This window comes from Pempheris klunzingeri, chromosome 4, assembly GCF_042242105.1.
Source record: "Pempheris klunzingeri isolate RE-2024b chromosome 4, fPemKlu1.hap1, whole genome shotgun sequence".
Lineage (NCBI taxonomy): Eukaryota > Metazoa > Chordata > Actinopteri > Acropomatiformes > Pempheridae > Pempheris > Pempheris klunzingeri.
In genome coordinates, this window is record NC_092015.1 from 27498316 (window position 1) to 27517185 (window position 18870).

The 18870-nt window shown below is 43.7% G+C and overlaps 3 protein-coding genes across 5 annotated transcripts; 2 read left to right on the top strand and 1 right to left on the bottom strand.

Moving 5' to 3' along the window:
• Positions 1–3419: 3419 nt before the first annotated feature.
• nop53 (NOP53 ribosome biogenesis factor) lies at positions 3420–10392 on the bottom strand. 3 transcript variants are annotated; one of them, XM_070829109.1, is made up of 12 exons: positions 10186–10392; positions 9709–9785; positions 9405–9501; positions 7396–7598; positions 6385–6440; positions 6159–6254; positions 5816–5917; positions 5563–5733; positions 4979–5154; positions 4156–4222; positions 3738–3814; positions 3420–3628 (listed from the first exon to the last, which is right to left on the bottom strand). In XM_070829109.1, the coding sequence occupies exons 1-12, from the start codon at positions 10389–10391 to the stop codon at positions 3568–3570; spliced, it is 1389 nt and encodes a 462-aa protein (XP_070685210.1). In that variant the 5' UTR covers position 10392; the 3' UTR covers positions 3420–3567. The 3 variants fall into 3 exon arrangements, with proteins under 3 accessions (XP_070685210.1, XP_070685209.1, XP_070685208.1); XM_070829108.1 differs by having other exon boundaries at positions 9405–9513; XM_070829107.1 differs by having other exon boundaries at positions 9691–9785.
• Positions 10393–11020: 628 nt separating this feature from the next.
• On the top strand, positions 11021–13641 carry LOC139200214 (histone H3.3A). The gene is made up of 4 exons (XM_070829459.1): positions 11021–11123; positions 12031–12173; positions 12494–12647; positions 12733–13641. The coding sequence occupies exons 2-4, from the start codon at positions 12046–12048 to the stop codon at positions 12859–12861; spliced, it is 411 nt and encodes a 136-aa protein (XP_070685560.1). The 5' UTR covers positions 11021–11123; positions 12031–12045; the 3' UTR covers positions 12862–13641.
• A 1190-nt stretch (positions 13642–14831) lies between these two features.
• LOC139199992 (histone H3.3A) lies at positions 14832–17816 on the top strand. The gene is made up of 4 exons (XM_070829216.1): positions 14832–14937; positions 15878–16020; positions 16344–16497; positions 16583–17816. The coding sequence occupies exons 2-4, from the start codon at positions 15893–15895 to the stop codon at positions 16709–16711; spliced, it is 411 nt and encodes a 136-aa protein (XP_070685317.1). The 5' UTR covers positions 14832–14937; positions 15878–15892; the 3' UTR covers positions 16712–17816.
• Positions 17817–18870: the final 1054 nt, after the last annotated feature.

Below are 18870 nucleotides of genomic sequence, written 5' to 3' on the forward strand. Positions count from 1 at the left end.
GAGAACAAAGTCATGCACGCACACATACAACATCCTGATGGAGATGTGAGAGGCAGTGCCATGCAGAGGCTGTGCACAGAATGAGTGTGTGTGTGTGTGTGAGATGGAAATGGAATTAGCGACAGTCATCAAGATTTAGAGTTATTTACTCGGAGGATGCTCTCTTTCTCTCTCTCTCTCTCTCTCTCTCTCTCTCGAACACACACACACACTAATCATGAAAGGATGACCAACCATTACAAGGTATCACTGAGGGCAAGATCACTTTCATTATTGATGAATCTGTTGATACATTTTTGATGGTTTATATCATTCAAAGCAAAGGAGCCTGTAAACGCTGCCCACACAGCAGAGGTCACCTCCTCACCAGAGTTTACAATCTGTGATTAAAAACAAAGTATACACAGCATGTTCTTTATAGAACATTTATATCTTCCTGACATGGTGGGCAAGCTTTCAAATAGTTTTGGACAACTGTGGAAGGACAGACTTCAGGCTACAATACTGACAACAGGGTCCTCGGTTATGGTAAATGGACTGTGCTTGTATAGTACCTTTTGAGTCTTTTCGACTACCTAAAGCACTTCATCACTGCCAGTCCTCCAATTGGGAGTAATTTGGGGTTCATTGGGCCCTTCCAGGCCACACCTCAACATGTGGGCTGGAGCCAGGGACCGAACTGCTGGTCTTCTGATTGGTAGACAACCTGCTCTACCCTGAGGCTTTTTGCCACAGCCACCAGTTGGTAACAGTCAAAACCCAGTGTCCAGTTTACAAAGTCATTAAAAACAGAAAGTCAATACTCACATTTGAGGAACTGCAAACACCAAATGTCTTACATGTTTCAACAGACTTGAAGCAGCTATAATCAACCTTTTAATATTATGAATAAGATTATAAATGAAGAATTATCCCCCAGCTCTGCAGTTCCTCTAACTGCTCTCATAGTCAGAGCTAAAACTGAGTACGAAGGAAATTCAGAAGCTCTCATGAACATTTTGTTGTAATAATGGTTTAAGCGAAAAATCTGATGTTGCTCTGTGTCTGCTGGACGTGGAAACAGGCAACTGTTGGCAAACAAGTCTGCTTCAATAAGGCGGTAAAGTAGGTAGGTTGTCTATGCACTATTTTCATGTATGAATTTTACGTTAATGGTGGAGCATGCTGGGATGTTTATGACCTCAGCGTGTCCACGTGCCTCTCCTTGTGCCCAGCCACAGTATCTGTGAGCCTGACACAGCGCAGAGGTGAGACAGGCAGGGGACAGGCGAGGATCACATGACCATATTCACTCAGTGTTTACACACAGACAGCAGCGTCTCCGTGCAGAGCTGCTGAGTCTTTTAGTGGCTTCCTCTGTCTCTCCCCAGACCGGAGGAGGAGGAGTAATCTATTCTTAAGGAGGTAATGAGTGACTGCACACACACACACACATAATCCATCCCACCCCTTGCCAAGACAATCTGGCAGCACCGTGTCTCACACGTGAAGAGAGTGAGGCAAAAGGGGGGAAAGAAACCCAACTTGGCTGCAGTCTGCCAAGGAAACACGGAAATATTTCTCTGACCTCTGAATGTCCTTAAACAGCCACTTGTAGCTCCATCATTTGGCTACAGACACTATTTTCTCCCCTTCGTGAGCACCCTCAAAGTGAATACTGTACACATAGAAAGTCTGTATCATTCCTCAGTCTTTCATTGTCATTCATCCATTTTTAGCCATACTACAGACATGACTCTAGGTCCAACCTGAAATCTGTCAACTATCTCTACTATTAGAGTCTGTAAACATTCATGTTCCCCAGAGGATGAAGCCTGTTGCTGTTTCCTCTAGAACCACCACGACGTTGACATTTGTGGTTGTGGGCAAACTGTCCTTGCTACTATCTGAGAGACTGTCATGAAATTTGGAACAAACACAAATCACCTCCCTCAGTGGAGGGGGGGGGGTGTAATAACTTTTGTGATGCAGACTTTTCATTTGGTGCCATCGTCAAACTTTAAATCCCTGCTACCATCATAAGTGCCGTTACAATTCTCTGGAAAACTGAAGTGAACTTGGAGCAAGTGGCCACCAATGGTCACTGCAGAGGTGAACACCACCCACAATGCATTGCAGTAATACATTTGGTGCATCATTATTGGATAGTTGAAGATATACGTGTACAGGGGCAGGTGTGTTCCATTTAAATCCCCCCCTGCTACTCCCCCGCCCCCTTCTCCTCCGCTCTCTAAGTGGCCTCTGTACAGTGTATGCTCTTATGTAATACCAAGGGTTGAGGGGGGATGAATGGTGGGAAGTGGAATTTTAAATGAAACACAGCCATTACACCTGCTAAACATCAGCGTGTTTGTGTTGTCTAAGACATCTGATGTTAGCAGGTCCGTCCTCAGAGAGCTGCTAGCGTGGCTGTAGCTTCCTCTTCTCATTGATTTTCAGTTGCATGTCATAACTACAAGATCTTTGGGCTTATTTATTTTTGTACATAGTCCTCTGTGCAGTACAGCTTCATCAGTATAACAAACACTAACGAAGCGTTCTGTCACACTACATGACTATAGTTGGGAGACTAAGTGAGTTTGAATCAACATGACAGTTTCACATAACGACTACATTTAATATGGAGGAGCGTGGTGGCTCACAGCCTCACAGTAAATCCTGTGAGCACAAAAGTAATGGACGAGATCCCTTGGAGGCAAACTGGGGCTTTGTGGGTCTGCAGGTCAATTCTTCAGCAGGTAGTTGGCATGGAAACGTTGATTAGCCGCTGAAATGGATGGGAGGTGGAGGTCAACTGATTTAGACAGCTAGGTTGGTGGGGGGTTTCTGCAGATTCTGAAGGTAAAAGATTACATTTTCACACTGATTACTGGATAAGAAGCTTTGGGGTAGCTCCAGGCACCATGGGACAGAGGGCGTGTGTGTGTGTGTGTGTGTGTGTGTGTGTGTGTGTGTGTCCTTGTTCACACCAGCAGGACACTGAAGGTAATTATGGTTTTAAGCCAGCAGTTTGAAATCAATTATCACAGGCCAACTTCCTAAAGCCCATCTGTGTGTTTTTTTCACTTAACAGATAAACAGTCATTATGATCTTCAATTAAAAATCCAATTAATCAAGTACTCTAATTAGGGAGATTTAAAAGTACACACATTTTCTGTTGCCTCAGCTTTTTAATCAAAACTTGTTCCTGTGTGTTAATCTGTGTGCCGTGTCATCCAAGGCACATACACCACATGTATGAGGAGAAACTAGATGAATGATGCTTTTCCCCTTGTGTTTGAAGCTGCAGCAATCCTGAGAAAACCTGTTCCTGATCGAGGGCCATGTAACACAACACATGCTGGATCATCATCTGAATGAGTGTGAAATGTGACATTAAACATAAGAAACACATGCAGAGGGAATAAAAACACTGACATCCAACCTTGTTCAGTTTATATCACTGATGTGGCATTCATTTGTAACAAGGTGTAATGTGTGAAAGGGTCAAACATGTTATCTATATATATATTTACACACACAGTCCCATTGTAATGTGTTCAGCTCCTCTGGTCTGTGGGTCGGAGCTAAGTGATCTCTCTGAAAGCCCTCTTCTCCACATACTTCAGCTTGTGCCTCCTCTTGAACCTAAGAGAGGGTGATGACACACATTTGCATCAAAACACACCTTGTGAATCTATCAGTCACTGTGAGCCTCTGATGAGATGTTAAGCAACAGTGAAGCGGAGGTCCTTACTTGGCTCGTTCTCTCGGCTCGATCAGGTTCCTCTTCTGCAGACTCTTGAAGCGGTCCTTGAGGACGCTGCCCTCTGGCTGCAGAGTCACAGCATTACAGGAGGAGAGGGGGGAGGAGAGCCCAGACAAATCCATAAATTATACAACCCCATTCATACCACAAAGGCTGACTTAAGCATTAGTCTGAGACACAATGGCAGAAGATAAAAGAGAAGAGCTGGAATTTTCCATTAGCAATTAGATCACATTAAACTATTGATCCCTGCGGTGGAAAGTGGGTCGTCTCAGGATCACAGGATCGAGCTTCACACAATACAGAATACTGAAGACAATACACCCAGTAAAAGAATCAGAACTCATTACAGATAAAGGCTACGTGTCCTCAGTGGCGGAGGTCAAAGGAACAGTTAGTGAGGTACCTTGAGTTGTCGCAGGGAGCCGGCCAGCTCGTCGCTCAGCTGAACCTCCAGGTCCTGAGCCTGAAACCTGCAGGTAGGGACAAACATGCCGTGAACACAGACAGCTCCGTCCACACACTGCACATATCAGCACCAAACACTGTGTGCTGCTGAAATGGCACCACAGAACCAACAAGAAGACAACTCAAACAGATCATCATCATCATCTTTGGACTTCTTTAGCTGTTGCTCTGTCATTTGGTCTAGAATGAGTCCAACAGAACCAGAACCTGCAGCTGTTTAAAAACACAGCTCATACTAAGGTGGACCCAGTCTGTGGAACTGTCTGGTCTTTTGTTACAATTTGCTTTTCACATTACTTCCCTGATTCAGCTCAGTTGTAGTTTGTACTAATTTCTGCCAACCAAATGCTGTTAAATGTTCCCGTCCAGCCAGTTTCATAATAAAGTGTTTGATGTTAACAGTTCTAGCCTACGGATTGACGAAACTACTCAATAGCAGACTGACACTCTACTGCTCTATAACACCATGTTGTGACACACTGCAGCTCAGCCTGACGTAGACCTTCCTCCCTTAAACCACGTCTGATGTAGGTTAACATTAAACCTCAGACACAATGATCTCTAGTGGCATTTGGGATTTCTACAGGACACAGCAGCCAATTAAACTACAGGGTTTAAGTTTAAACTTCAGAGCCTCCAGATTGACTCCTGAAAAGTCTCTATTATCATTTTCTATCTGTCTCTTCTGAATTGCCCCACACTAAATGGGCAGGGCCCTTTAACATGTGGATGCAGGTAGGAGGGGAGTGCTGGGTGTGTACTTGAGTTTGCCGAGGCGTCTGGGCTGTGCTTTCTCTGCCTCCTGCTTGGCCTTGCGTTGTTTCTGTCTGGCCTTGGTTTGCTGGTCCCTCTGTTTGATGAAGGCCTTGATGGAGCGGAGCTGGAACAGCTGCTGCCGCTGCTTGATCAGCTGTCGGCCGGCCAGCCGCCGCTGCTCCTGTGGTGGGAAGAGGAAGACAAACACTGAGGTCAACTGTTAGATGGTGAACACAGCAATGACAATATAGCTGTTGTTTGGAATCCATTACAACTGACACTCTTACTGCAGAGCACTTTCATTTTGAATTCATCTGAAAATGAAAAGCACCTGTTCTGTCCTACAAGTTATGAGGTTGTGAACCATCCAAACATATCTCCGAAAATGCTTTAATGTAGGACTGCTGTCCTGATTATTTTCTTAATGTATCGTTTCATCTTGATGCTCAAAGCTTTTCTAGAGTGGAACCATTTCTATGAATACAAACTCAGTTTGCACCAGCTGCTATTACACCACTGCTCTTTGAGGTTAAAACAGTCCAAACCCATGAACCATTTAGAAGTAAACGTCAAATATAAATGTGTGTACCTTAATTTTGTCTGCCCTCTCTTTCTTCCTCTGTCTCTCAGTCTTCTTCTCTGCCAGTGCGATGGCTCCCACCACCATGTCCTCCTCCTCTCCCACATTAGGAGCTGCTGCTGCTTCTTCCTCCTCCTCCTCTTCTACCAGGCCTTGCACCTGCTCTCTAAACACCGTCTCCTGCAGAACATGCAAACACACGTTAGATAGCATCAAAAATCCAACCTGAAGACAAAGGAAGAACTGGAATAACCATCTGTACCTCTGTTGCTGTGTCTTCTCTGTTGACAGCCAGCTGTCTCTCGATTTTGTCTTCCTCTTTTTGTTTCTTGACCTCCACCTCGTGGGCCTCCTGAAGCAAGGCCTGGAGTTGGAGAGAGAGATCAATGGTTAGTGCAGGTCTTTACAAGATGATACACATATGAATCACACTTTATTCTAATAACATAAGTGACTTTTTATCACAACATAAATCTGCTACTTTTGTCCATACGGAAGTTGTGCAAGCTTTGACGTTACTTGTTAACCAGTAACGGTCTTGAATGATGGCTGACGCTAAACCCTGCTGTCTGCAGCATTACTTAGTCTGTGGGCCGTAGAGTCACCTGATGGGAGAAGAAGTCTGGGTTGTAAGATCCTCCGGGAGCGATCACCTCCACAGCAGGAAGCACAGACGGCTTCTCGTTCAACTTCTCTGGACGCTGAACACAAAACAGTGATGCAGCCACATGAGTCAAAGTCCAACCACCAACCACAGATGATGAAATGAAAATGCCCCACTGGCAGCGCGTTGACCAGCCTTTTTGATCTGTCACAAATAAGTGTCCTCACCTTGATACGTTTCTTGCGTGTCTGTTGCAGGTACCAGGGGTCAGCTGTGTCTTTGGCTGCATTAAAAAGAAAAAAAATGGTCTATGATCAGGTCTGCTGTAATGTACCAAGCTGTTAAGCTTCATGTCAAGTTCACACTGCAGGATCGAAACACTGATTCTCCTTCGACAGTTTTAAAATATCGCCAACAGATCACAGGCAAATAAGGGCTTGCTCGTGTGAGCCACGATGGCCACATGTGACATGTTCAAAGACATCATCAGAGAGCTCCTTGCTGCCTCGGCCGAATGATATTAAGCATCTCTAGTTGTGTCAGGGATGCAGTGAGCTACAGCCAATGAGAGCAGACAGGGGCTGAGGGACAGGAGGAGTTAAGGAGAAGTGACTGCAAATCAGCGCACAAAAACTTGGAGGAAAAAGAAATCTGCTGGTATGGCATCACTTCTCGCATGTGTTTTCAGTTTGGAGACAGTCTCGTCTGGGATTCCTCCTGGTGAGAAAGTCTTGTAATGTGAGGTCCCAGCACTGTCACGTAGTGTGCAAACCAGGGTGCAACCTGAGTGTGACATTCTCTCGTCAACTTCAACATTTAGTTGCAGTGACCTAAATCAACACAGTGGACGGTCCAAATAGGCCAGCACGCACCAGCTCAGAACATTAGACCCTGGTGGCTTCCTCTTTGGACAACCCTGATCACCATCAGCATGGCACAAGAGACTCAGTTAATCTGAGGACATCTTTAAAAGTGTCAGATGACGTTTGCCTGTAGCCTTAAACTTCTAAGTGGAGGAGAGGCACATTTAGGTTAATTATCAATGTGTCATTTGAATGTGAAAAATAACATTTTACTTCTATCCTCAGATCCCAAACGACTATTCACTCAACAGCCGCCTGATTTCCTGTGTGTCATCTTCACATTCCCATGAAGGAAATACTGGGAGCGCAAGGATGGAATCATCACTGGACAGACACACACACACACACACACACAGAAGTACAGACAGCACTTACACTCCTGTCCCCATATGTCATAATATTCCCTGTCTGGGTTGTTGTTGGCCTCTGTTGCTGCCTTCTTGGCCGTCCTGTTGACCGGCTGTCTGTTCAGCAGCTTCTTCTGCCTCCGTGGAACCACGCCTTTGGCTGCCAGCTGCTCGGCCTTCTGGGCAATACGACGGATTTTCTTGGCATTCGGTTGCTGGTAGGCCAGCACACTAGAGGGGGGAGGGGGGGAATGATTAGTTTATTATGTGAGGCAGGAGGAGTTAAAGGAAACAGGTAACATGAGAGATGATGGTGAGGAGTTGTAGCTGAAGGTGTTTAGGCCTGTCAAACGGTCTACTTCATGGTGTGTGTTTGCATATCCTCAGATCCCAGGACACTATTCACACAACAGCCTCCTGAGCTCCTGTGCATTGTCTTCACATTCCCATGAAGGAAATACTGGGAGCGCAAGGATGAGATCATCACTGGACGGACACACACAACGTCCTCAAACAATAAAATACTGTTTTCCCCCAAATATTTGCGGGGGCTTTTACTTCTCTCTGCTGCACAGGCATTTATTTCTCAAACAGCAGATCTTCTCCCAGGACACTGGTGATTGTGTCCTTTACTGCTTTACTTACCCGACTAACATTCTTATTTTAACCCAAACTGTCAGCGTTTCCTAAACCTAACCACATAGTTTTGATGCCTTACTAAACTTTGACTGTTTCAGAACTACAGGTTCTTTGTGCGTCAATATGAGATGCTTAATAAGGCAACTAAAGTGGTGGTATTTGACTATGTGGGATGAGAAAGTGTTGGATATTAATTGAGACTCCTGCATTGACTGAAATCAGACAATCACAGTTTTGGTGAGTAAATCAGGTGATGAAAATATCATTAATTCTATAGTTTAATTTACTAAAGCAATGGAGATGGTAACAGGAGTTTATCCACCATCATATTTTGCCCTAGTTTTTATTTGGCACCGGTTTCTACTTGTTGGTGGCAACCACACCCCTGGTAATTAATTAGGTCCTGGCCTTTATTTTACTTCCAGTTTTTATTGGAGGAGATATTGTAAACTAATTCTCACTTTAAGAATGATTTGCTTTAACAGGTGAACATACAAAGCTCCTAAAATAACACTATCCTTATCAAACAGACCCAGGAAGCCTAAGCCAGTCGACGTGCCCGCAGACACACGTCACCTACTTTCACCACCCTGTAACTCCAAAACATCCAGAACAGAGATGACTGACAGATCCACTTATAAATGTTATTGAGATGTGACTTTTGATCAAACAGAGAACTTATTACTCATAATGCAGGGTTGTGGTTCTCATGGATGTATCATATCAACTGGATACTAAAGGCCAAGACGGCACCGTGGTTATGTGGCCCACTCAATATGCACAGTTGTGTTCACCCCATCATGCCTTTGGCCCAGCTGCGCCACTGATTGGCTTGTACCCTAGTGGTAATGTCATTCAGAAAAAAACTGTACAAAAGCTTTACAGAGATTAAACTCCCTTGGTCCCATTTATCCCATCGACGGTTGTGCAGACATCTCTTTTACAGGGGTGGTCTGTAGAAGAAATTTTCCATTGCAATACCACAAGTGGCGACAGGGAAAATTGGAGACAGGGCTGGGCAGTGGTTCAGTATCCAGGTCTTATGATACATCCATTTCCACACCATAAACTGTATAGAAAAATGGAAAATTTGACGGCTCCCTAACAGTGAAGCTAAAACATCTGGATCGCACCCTGGTGGCAGACTGCAGTACAAGTCACCCTCTATGTTAGAGGGAGATTAATTGATGCTTTAAAATGGGGTAAAACATTATGATTGACAGCCAACTCCAACCCATGGTTGGGTGAAGCACAGTTGAGTCTGTGCAGACGCACTGTCTGTCTTTATATTCAGTCTATGGTTCCCACACAGTGAACTACTGAGCTGCCTGACTCACACAGACTACTTCAGAACAACTCTTAGGAAAATGTTTCTGATGATTCTGGGTGGATACTGACTCTTTGGGTGGTGGAACGAGGGAGTCGTGCTGCAGGATCAGGTCTATCCTCAACGGACGTGGTGTCTTCCCTTTCCTCTTCTTCCCCTCCGAAGGTTCTGCAATGTCACCTGGGATTATTTTGTGATATTACTCAGCATGAAGCACACTTTTACACGATAGCATCAGAAAACTATAAAACATGCATATTTAATTCACAATTGTGCAGCACTGGGAAATGAAATACTTTCCATTTGTTTTACTGATCAATCATTTCTACCAACTGAAGGCCTGAGGAGGAAATCAACCTGTAACTGCATAGATACCTTTCTGTTCATCTTTCTTTGGGTGTCCAACATCCAAGAAGAACAAACTGTCATCTGGTCTCTCAGACAGCAGACCCCTGAAACACAAAGATCACACCAGGCCACGTTTCACACTTTAGCACATGTCTACATAACAAATATAAGGATTACACAGTTTGGGGAACATATACCAGCCTAATCTAAGGAGTCCACGGGACTATTTACGTATTCTAAATGGACATCATTGAGGATTTCACTAACGGTAAACCATCTGTTACACAAACACACAGACACCGTGTGAGTGCTGCTGGTGGAGGAGCCCGTGTGTGGGACATACCGGGACATAGACGGTAAAACACCCACAGACCGTCCTGTATCACAGGGAACCTCGTGGAGGACAATTTAGTAACACGGCTGGTTTAACACCACCACCGCCAAAAGTTATCTCACTGTTCATCCTCCCTTCCACATTATAGTTGACGTTAACTTTAAACCCACCCGGTGGTCCTCTCCTGGTGTCGGACGTCCTCTAAAAACTCGTCTACATCGTTTATGTCGCTGTGTTTGTTCCAGTTCTTCTTCTTGTTCTTGTTCACGCGTTTTCTCCGACCGCCGGCCAGGTCCACGGAATCTGAGGTGGACTTTATGTGTAGAAATCCAGGCTGAGAGGCCACCACGCGTTTCAACCTCCTGGCCGCCGCCATGTTGGAGGTCTGAGGAAGAAAAAAAACGCTGTGCTTCTTCTTCTGTGGTGCTGGAGTGACGTAATAACTGTAACGCCACCGTGGGTGGCGCCACCTGCAGGACGGACCGTGTCACTACTGGAAATGTCTCTATATTAAAAGTAATAAAACTATTTCTTTTTTCTCACTGTGTCGTATTTTGAAAGGCTTTCATCATTATTTTATCTTCAGCACAGTGAGTAAACTTATGTAATTTACAAGTTATAATACCTGTAACAATCAAGAGTAATAATAAGGTGGTTTTAAAATGTGCTTTTTTATATTCATTACATAATAAATAAAATGAAAACTGTGATTACAGTGTTGAAAGCAGTAACTATTAAATGTCACTCCTCTTACATTCTCTCTCGGATGTTGATTGTGCTTTAGTTGCTTTTTTATGCATGTTAAACATCTTTAACTAAAAAAAAAACTGCTGATAATGATCTAAACTAATAAAACTGTCAATAATCAGGACTATTGAACTTGTTGCATGACACAGAGTGCCTGTGCACTGCTCATGTGGTTGTTTATCACGTCGCTGCATGTATGTAATATGTTTGTCCCCAGTGCATCATGGGAAACGTGTCTCCTGTTGCTTTCTATGTTCTTTTTCCTTTTTTTCCTGCCTTCGTTTTATTGCGAGAACAACGCTTTAGAGACGCAAGAATAAATTCCCTTTTTAGGCTGCAATCTTTCACCAAGTTTTCGGAGGTAAGTATCACCATTTGAATAAAACTCCAGTCTATCATTTGGTGGCATGTTAGTTGTCGGATGGATGTGTTTTTCCGTTTATTTTCGGTGAAAAAGAAAACGCAGAGCAGTCGAGCTATTATCTGCTGCCTGCTCGGGGAGTCGGGGACCTGAGAGGCATTTGTGATCTGGTCGAGTTTGACTCGGAAATGCGCCTAAAGTGAGGGGTCATCTGACAAAATATTGTTCATCAGTGGATCCCCTGACATGTCTACTGTCATCTTCAAAAAGTATATTCCACTTTCGTGCCGCGGTTTTTATGTTCTTCCGTCGTTTTGATCATCACCCTCGTCGTTTGCTACAACGATTTTTCCTTCCCGTTTACATTCTTCAGCCAGCAGCCAGCCATCATCTTTAGCTGCGCTCGTTTTGTCACACCGGGCAGCCGGCATGGGCGGGGTCACCCGGTTTCCTTCAAAATAGCTCATTCTGAATAGAAAATCAAGGCTGGCGCGCGGCCGGGATGCACAGTGTGAAGAAACGAGCAAACCCACCGTCAATGCGCAAGGGGCGGTGCTTTTTGGGCAACCTCTGGGCTGCGATTGGTCGAAAGGTTAACAACATCCCGCCCCGTAGGCTCGTATACAGAATGTGATTGGTTTACACGATAAAGAGCTCTGCTATGATTGGATGCCTTCGCTGTCCATCTTACTGTAGTCATTACATAAGCTGCCTTGGACGTAATTGTCTGTCGTTATCATTTTTTAATTTCTTTTTCTCTGTTTGTTTATTTTTCTACATTGAATAAAATATAACTGAAAAATGACATCTTTATCCTTCACTTCATTTACTCTTGACATCTTTTGTTTTGTGCTTGAAAATTGTTTGTAGTTTCTTTACTTCAGCAAACTTTGTCATGTGCCCTCAGTGATCTGTAGTAGCTATGGCCCGTACCAAGCAGACTGCCCGTAAGTCCACTGGAGGCAAAGCCCCGCGTAAGCAGCTGGCCACAAAGGCTGCTCGCAAGAGTGCCCCCTCCACCGGTGGTGTCAAGAAGCCCCATCGCTACAGGTGAGAGCCCCCCAGGTTCCTCTGTGCAGCTGGAAAGATGAACAGCACAAGAGACGCTGCAGTTTAATTCCCTCAACACATGTGAAATAAATTAAAACTCAACTGACCAACAGATGGATTTAGCATTGTTCCTCCAGTCATCAAGAAACAGCACGTTCTCTTATTAATGATATTTTAACAAAACAGAGCAGGCTCCATCCCAACAGTGTGCAGAGGTGTAAGGTGAAGATGACAACAGTTGCACACGATGAAGAGTGATGTGTTCCAAAAAAGAACAAGCTCAAATGTTGCCTATGTTAAGTTTTTCCTCTCCTCTCCAGGCCTGGCACTGTGGCTCTGCGTGAGATCCGTCGTTATCAGAAGTCCACCGAGCTGCTGATCCGCAAGCTGCCCTTCCAGCGCCTGGTGAGAGAGATCGCCCAGGACTTCAAGACCGACCTGCGTTTCCAGAGTGCAGCCATCGGAGCCCTGCAGGTCTGTGCTGCACTCACCCTACAAAATGATCAAACTAATACCATGTCTCATCATCCCATCTAAAACCAATGTCTGGTCTCTGCAGGAGGCCAGCGAGGCCTACCTGGTGGGCCTGTTCGAGGACACCAACCTGTGCGCCATCCACGCCAAGCGTGTCACCATCATGCCCAAAGACATCCAGCTGGCACGTCGTATCCGCGGGGAACGCGCTTAAACACTCTCTCCATTTGTTCAATGCTTTCTTCTCGCCCCTTCACCACTCTTTCTACCCCTCTCCTCACGCTATACTTAGTTAGTTGTTTGGTTTGAGGTTCTCTATATATCATGATTGTGAAACCGTAAAACGTGTGATCATGTCTTCTTTGGTGCTACTAGTAGCTGAGTTTCCTTAGAGATATCTTTATGTATGTTTGACACTTTGAATCACAGTTAGAGTCCCCACCCCTACCTAGCTAGCTCAAAGGAGCACCCTGTTTTCTCTATGAACACAGTGGTCCCACAGGCCAAGAACAGCGTGTGATCTGACCTGAGCATAGGCAGCAGCATTAAGACATCTACAGACGGGCATACACATTGATATAATGGGTCTTCTGGTTTGTTTTCTTTTTAATAGAAATTCGTTGTAGAAGTAGTGATTTTTTTTTTCTTTTTTACAATAATGGTGTATTTCTACTGTCACTGTTAAATGTATCTAAAGTACAATAGTTTGATTCTGGTTGTCAATTAGAAACGTCATTGATGACATGATGACACTGCATTTTTGGCAGACTACAAGCGGCATATATGTAGCAGGCCTTTGTTGATCATGTTTTGATTTTCAGCCAAGTCATTTTGTCCAGGTATTGTTTTGTCTTTTTGTTCCTCTCTCAGGTTGATATGATAACCTAATTTTTTCTACTGTGTTTATGATTTATGTTTTCGGTCATTTTTAAAAGCAAAATATTTGTACTCCGGAATTCACACACAAACATAATAAACAGATTCTTGTGGTTAAGTGAGCTGTGCGAGTCGATAACTGTGGGAGGATTTTCTGCTTTTCTTTGTCCAGCGTGACTGTGAAGTGAATTTCTTTGAGTTTTGGCTGTTGGTTGTGCAAAACAAGAGCTAATGAAGTTAGTGATGATTTTATGGGACAAACAACAAAGCACCAAGCTAAATGACAGACTTATCAATAATAAGAATAGTTGCAGTCGTGATTCACATTCTTATGCATACATTTAGGGAATTATTACTCTTGTGCATCCTTCCCATAAATACTGTATATTTGCCAAAAAAAAATGACACTTGCTTAATCAAAGCATTTATCACAACCAGCTGTATTGTCAACAAAGAACAAGGACAACAACAAATAAACATGTAAGAAAAAAATAGACAGGTTTATTATGTACACATGTATGTGGAAAACAGGTACATACACTCATTTGCCACTTTATAAGGTACATCTAGATAAAACTAATGCAGTCTAATGCACATGTGTGTACATTTAAAAATAAATAAAAAGTAAAATACAATCACAGTATTGTATACTTTAATATGAACATCAGTATATTAAAATCTCTAATTAGATATACACCATAGACAGCATATCCCATATCTATATCCTCTAATTACATTTCGGCAGCAAGATCAGCTCTCCCTGCTCCTTCTGCCAGGAGATGTAAATATATAAATATATACACACTCCACTGACCAACTACATAAATGATATTCAAAATGCAGTCAACACTCAGGGGCATACTTTGTCTGACACTGAAGTGTTAATTAAATCTGTAGCAACTTCATCGTTTTGTACTGAGAATAATTAAGGTCTTTTTTATGTTTTAATTTCAAACACATGCATGAACTATTAAAAAGTCTCTCCGGTACAGTTTTCTTATTTCGCCGGTCACACAGTTAAATGCTTATTACCTGTAATAATAACCAAATAGCTTTAAGTTACTCAGTGTCACATGCCAAACTTTGGGCTTCACACTTTGGGCTCTTTCATCCTGAAAGCGGCAGACGGTTTAACTCTCCGTAGCGACAGCACTTGTCTGTGTTCGCCTACTGATCTAAATGTAAAGCGCGGACAGGTGGATATTGATTAAAACTTTAATAAACGGCACTAATCGGCGGTGTGATTGACCGACATGTGTCACAGTAATGTAGTGAACACTGATGCATTGTGGGGCCGCTGATTGACGCGGCGGCGGCCATTTTCCCGCTGGACGCTGCTTCCCATTGTGGATACGAAGAAGAAAATAGACACAAGCGAAACATTTCTCACGACTTCTACTCACTTTTCCCGCAGGTAAGCCTCTCCAAACATGTCACCGTGTCTGTGAATCAACTTTGTATTTTTAAGTTGTGTCATTTATGAACACGCGGGGCCATTTAACAGTGAAATCGCTCTCATTTTGTCGAGTGGTAAAATAACAAACACGGCTGGGTGAAAAGCAGTCTTTGCTGCAGCCGTTCAGATGAGCGGAAATTCGGTTTCAAATTATGCGCCGGTTCAGCTCGGTCCTACGCAGCCGTTAGGGACCGTTCAGCTTTCCTACGCCTATCTATGAGTTCCTTGAAATGTCCTCTGTTTAGTTCTCTCGCTCACTGACCCCAGGACACCAAGGTTGTCTGTGAAATGGAAGTTGTTTATGTGCTGCTCCTGTGCTCTTCTGCCCTGGGTCTTTATCCCGTTTGCGCATCAAACCGCCGCCATCATCAGAGCGGCGGAGGCGGACCTAGCAACAGGGGACGGCAGCCGTAGAGCCCGCCTACTCTGAAGACCCTGCTTGCTGATTGGCTCGAACGTTATATTTTCAGCTACGTTTTGGCCCACCAGCCAATTGTATCGTCGATAGCCTTTGATTGACGTTTGTCGGGCTGATGGTGATAGGGATTGTCTTGTATGTTTACTACTTACCCAAAAAGTTAAGTTACCCAAAGTTTCCAATTTTAAAAAACAGATTAATACAATATGCTTGCACATAAATGTTTTTGAGAGGGAAATTACTCACTGTTTAGGAAGTGTCCTTCACTACAGTGGAGACACCTTAAGTGTAGAAACTTACAAAACACGTTGCCATGTTTATTTACTAATAAAGCATTGTCTGTAGGAGTAAACGGCATAAAGACAGTAAAAGAAATCACAAGAACACTTTTAATGAGAGCTCTTGACCATGAGAAATGTTGAACACACTAAAGCAAAGCTGCTGAACTATTTATCAATACTTTTTATCCTTCTTCCTCAGTGATCTGTAGTAGCTATGGCCCGTACCAAGCAGACTGCCCGTAAGTCCACTGGAGGCAAAGCCCCGCGTAAGCAGCTGGCCACAAAGGCTGCTCGCAAGAGTGCCCCCTCCACCGGTGGTGTCAAGAAGCCCCATCGCTACAGGTGAGAGCCCCCCAGGTTCCTCTGTGCAGTTGGAAAGATGAACAGCACAAGAGACGCTGCAGTTTAATTCCCTCAACACGTGAAATAAATTAAAACTCAACTGACCGACAGATGGATTTAGCATTGTTCCTCCAGTCATCAAGAAACAGCACGTTCTCTTATTAATGATATTTTAACAAAACAGAGCAGGCTCCATCCCAACAGTGTGCAGAGGTGTAAGATGAAGATGACAACAGTTGCACATGATGAAGAGTGATGTGTTCCAAAAAAGAACAAGCTCAAATGTTGCCTATGTTAAGTTTTTCCTCTCCTCTCCTCTCCAGGCCTGGCACTGTGGCTCTGCGTGAGATCCGTCGTTATCAGAAGTCCACCGAGCTGCTGATCCGCAAGCTGCCCTTCCAGCGCCTGGTGAGAGAGATCGCCCAGGACTTCAAGACCGACCTGCGTTTCCAGAGTGCAGCCATCGGAGCCCTGCAGGTCTGTGCTGCACTCACCCTACAAAATGATCAAACTAATACCATGTCTCATCATCCCATCTAAAACCAATGTCTGGTCTCTGCAGGAGGCCAGCGAGGCCTACCTGGTGGGCCTGTTCGAGGACACCAACCTGTGCGCCATCCACGCCAAGCGTGTCACCATCATGCCCAAAGACATCCAGCTGGCACGTCGTATCCGCGGGGAACGCGCTTAAACACTCTCTCCTCTTGGTCTCTCTCCTTTTCACCTCCCCCTGCCCTTCCCTCACCAGGCTGTCTCTCCGTCCCTCAGTCCCTCCCCCTTTCCTTCCCCTGCTCCCCTGTGTTAGTAGTGTGTAGAGGAAAACTGATTATATTATGAATAAAGTGTATAGTCGTGTTTTTCTTAGTGCTCTCGGCAGCAGACTTCTAGGGTACTCTCTTTTTGTGCATGTACCGACTCTTTGGTGATGAGATCTCCTCAAGCACACGTCTCAGTAGTTTGCACCGTTTGTAATCTGACTCTGTGGTAGATGATCGGTGGATAGAATAAGGTAAAGGAAAACATGGACTAGAACAGTGCAAACATGGGAGGGACAGACAGGAGGAGAGGATGGGTGTTTGTCTGCTGGGGGACTCTTGTCTCTTTTCTGCAGCAGGGTGCTAGAAGAACTCACCCGTTCCTCTCCTCCTGGATTCCATCCACGGCCAGCCTCGCTCCGGCTCGTGCAGAGCCGACAGTGTTGGTCCCCTCTCAGGACAGCCGCGGATGGACCTTCTGTCCCTGTGTGTGTCTGCGAGAGTGTCAGCTCTGATCACCACAGCAAATTGTATACAATCCATCAGCATCTTTGGAGAAGTTGATTTATAATTACCACATTGATCATTGCTGTCATACGTCATGTGTTTTTGTTTTTTTTTCCTTCCAAGTAAGTCTCGCGCACAGGATTTTTTTTTTTCACTTCATACTATTTGTGAATGACATGGAGATGGGGGGATGAATCAGACTAAAATACCTTCAGAGAATCTGAACAGATTTTTTTGTACTGAAATGTGAAGCTACTGACTCATTTTGGCACCAAAGTTTGATCCTCTTGTAGACACTCTTTTCATAACTCACAGAAGAGTTGAACCTCAGCTGTTTTTGTGGTGTTCAAATTGGTTTCATCTAATTATTTAAAGCCAAAGCTTGAGAGCTCACGTATGGTTGTCAGAGGTACTTTTTTAGCCGTGGCTCTTTTTTTTTTAAGTAACGGACCTTTTTATAACGAAGGTTCCTCTAGGTTTGTAATGCTCTCCAAAACCAAAAGCTCTCAAAGTGTGAAAATGATTTTTTAAAAACTGATTTAAAATGTGAAACTGTATTGTAAATCAGTGTTACATGACAAATGATACTGGTCATGTTTTCTGTATACGTCCCCCCTTTGCTTCGGTTTTCTTTCTCCAGATCAGTTGATCGTCTGTGTACCATTTCTCAGGTTGACTTGTCACCCTTTTAACTTAATTTTTTTTTTTTTGCTCAATTTGATTTTCTTTTTTCTTTTTTTTTTTTTTTTGAAATGTTGATGATAATGTTTCAATTAAACAATGTTTGTAATTTCCAGATTTGTCATATAAGGTGGTAATAAATGGATGTTACACACACTGCAGCGTCTCTGTGTGATACACACTTTTATTTGTATCTGTTGTATCCAATAATAATACAAATAATTTCCTATTACGATAACATTAGGATATTTACAGTTACAGAGAGAAGCCGTATACCACTGTTCCTTTATCTTGGAAAACTGTTTGTTTAGGCAAGAGTGGCAGTGATTGATCATCTTTGGACCCATGTCTGACATACAAAACAAGTTCTCATACAAAGCGCAGTAAATTCAAAGTGGAACTGGAACACATAAATCTGTAAGATGATTTCAGACTGAAATTCAAATGAGCCAGATTTCAATGCAATAGTTAAAAGCAAAATTAGCACAGAACCTCAAAATATCTCCTGGTTTGTGTGACAAGGGGATTATTTAAATATTCTGATAGCACCATTATTTGAGTCTTGAATATTTTGAAATTTGGGAGAAATGCTCCCAGATCACTAAAACATGAAGAAATGAAGCACATTATTGCCTTTAGGTGCCTTTTTGATTGTAGGTCATAACATGGCCTATAATCCTAGGTTAATAAATAATTGTTTCATACTCAGTGTGTCTTCTGCAGCCTTCATACTGTGAACCAAACTCATGCGAGTGCTGATCCAACACTGACTCCATTAGTATCACTAGATGGCAGTAGACCCCCTGTTTGTGCTGGTAAAACTCCTCATGGTGCAGCGTGGACCTCCTGCTGATGTTACATTGTGCTGTAGCTTGCAATGACACTATTATTATTATCATTTATGTTA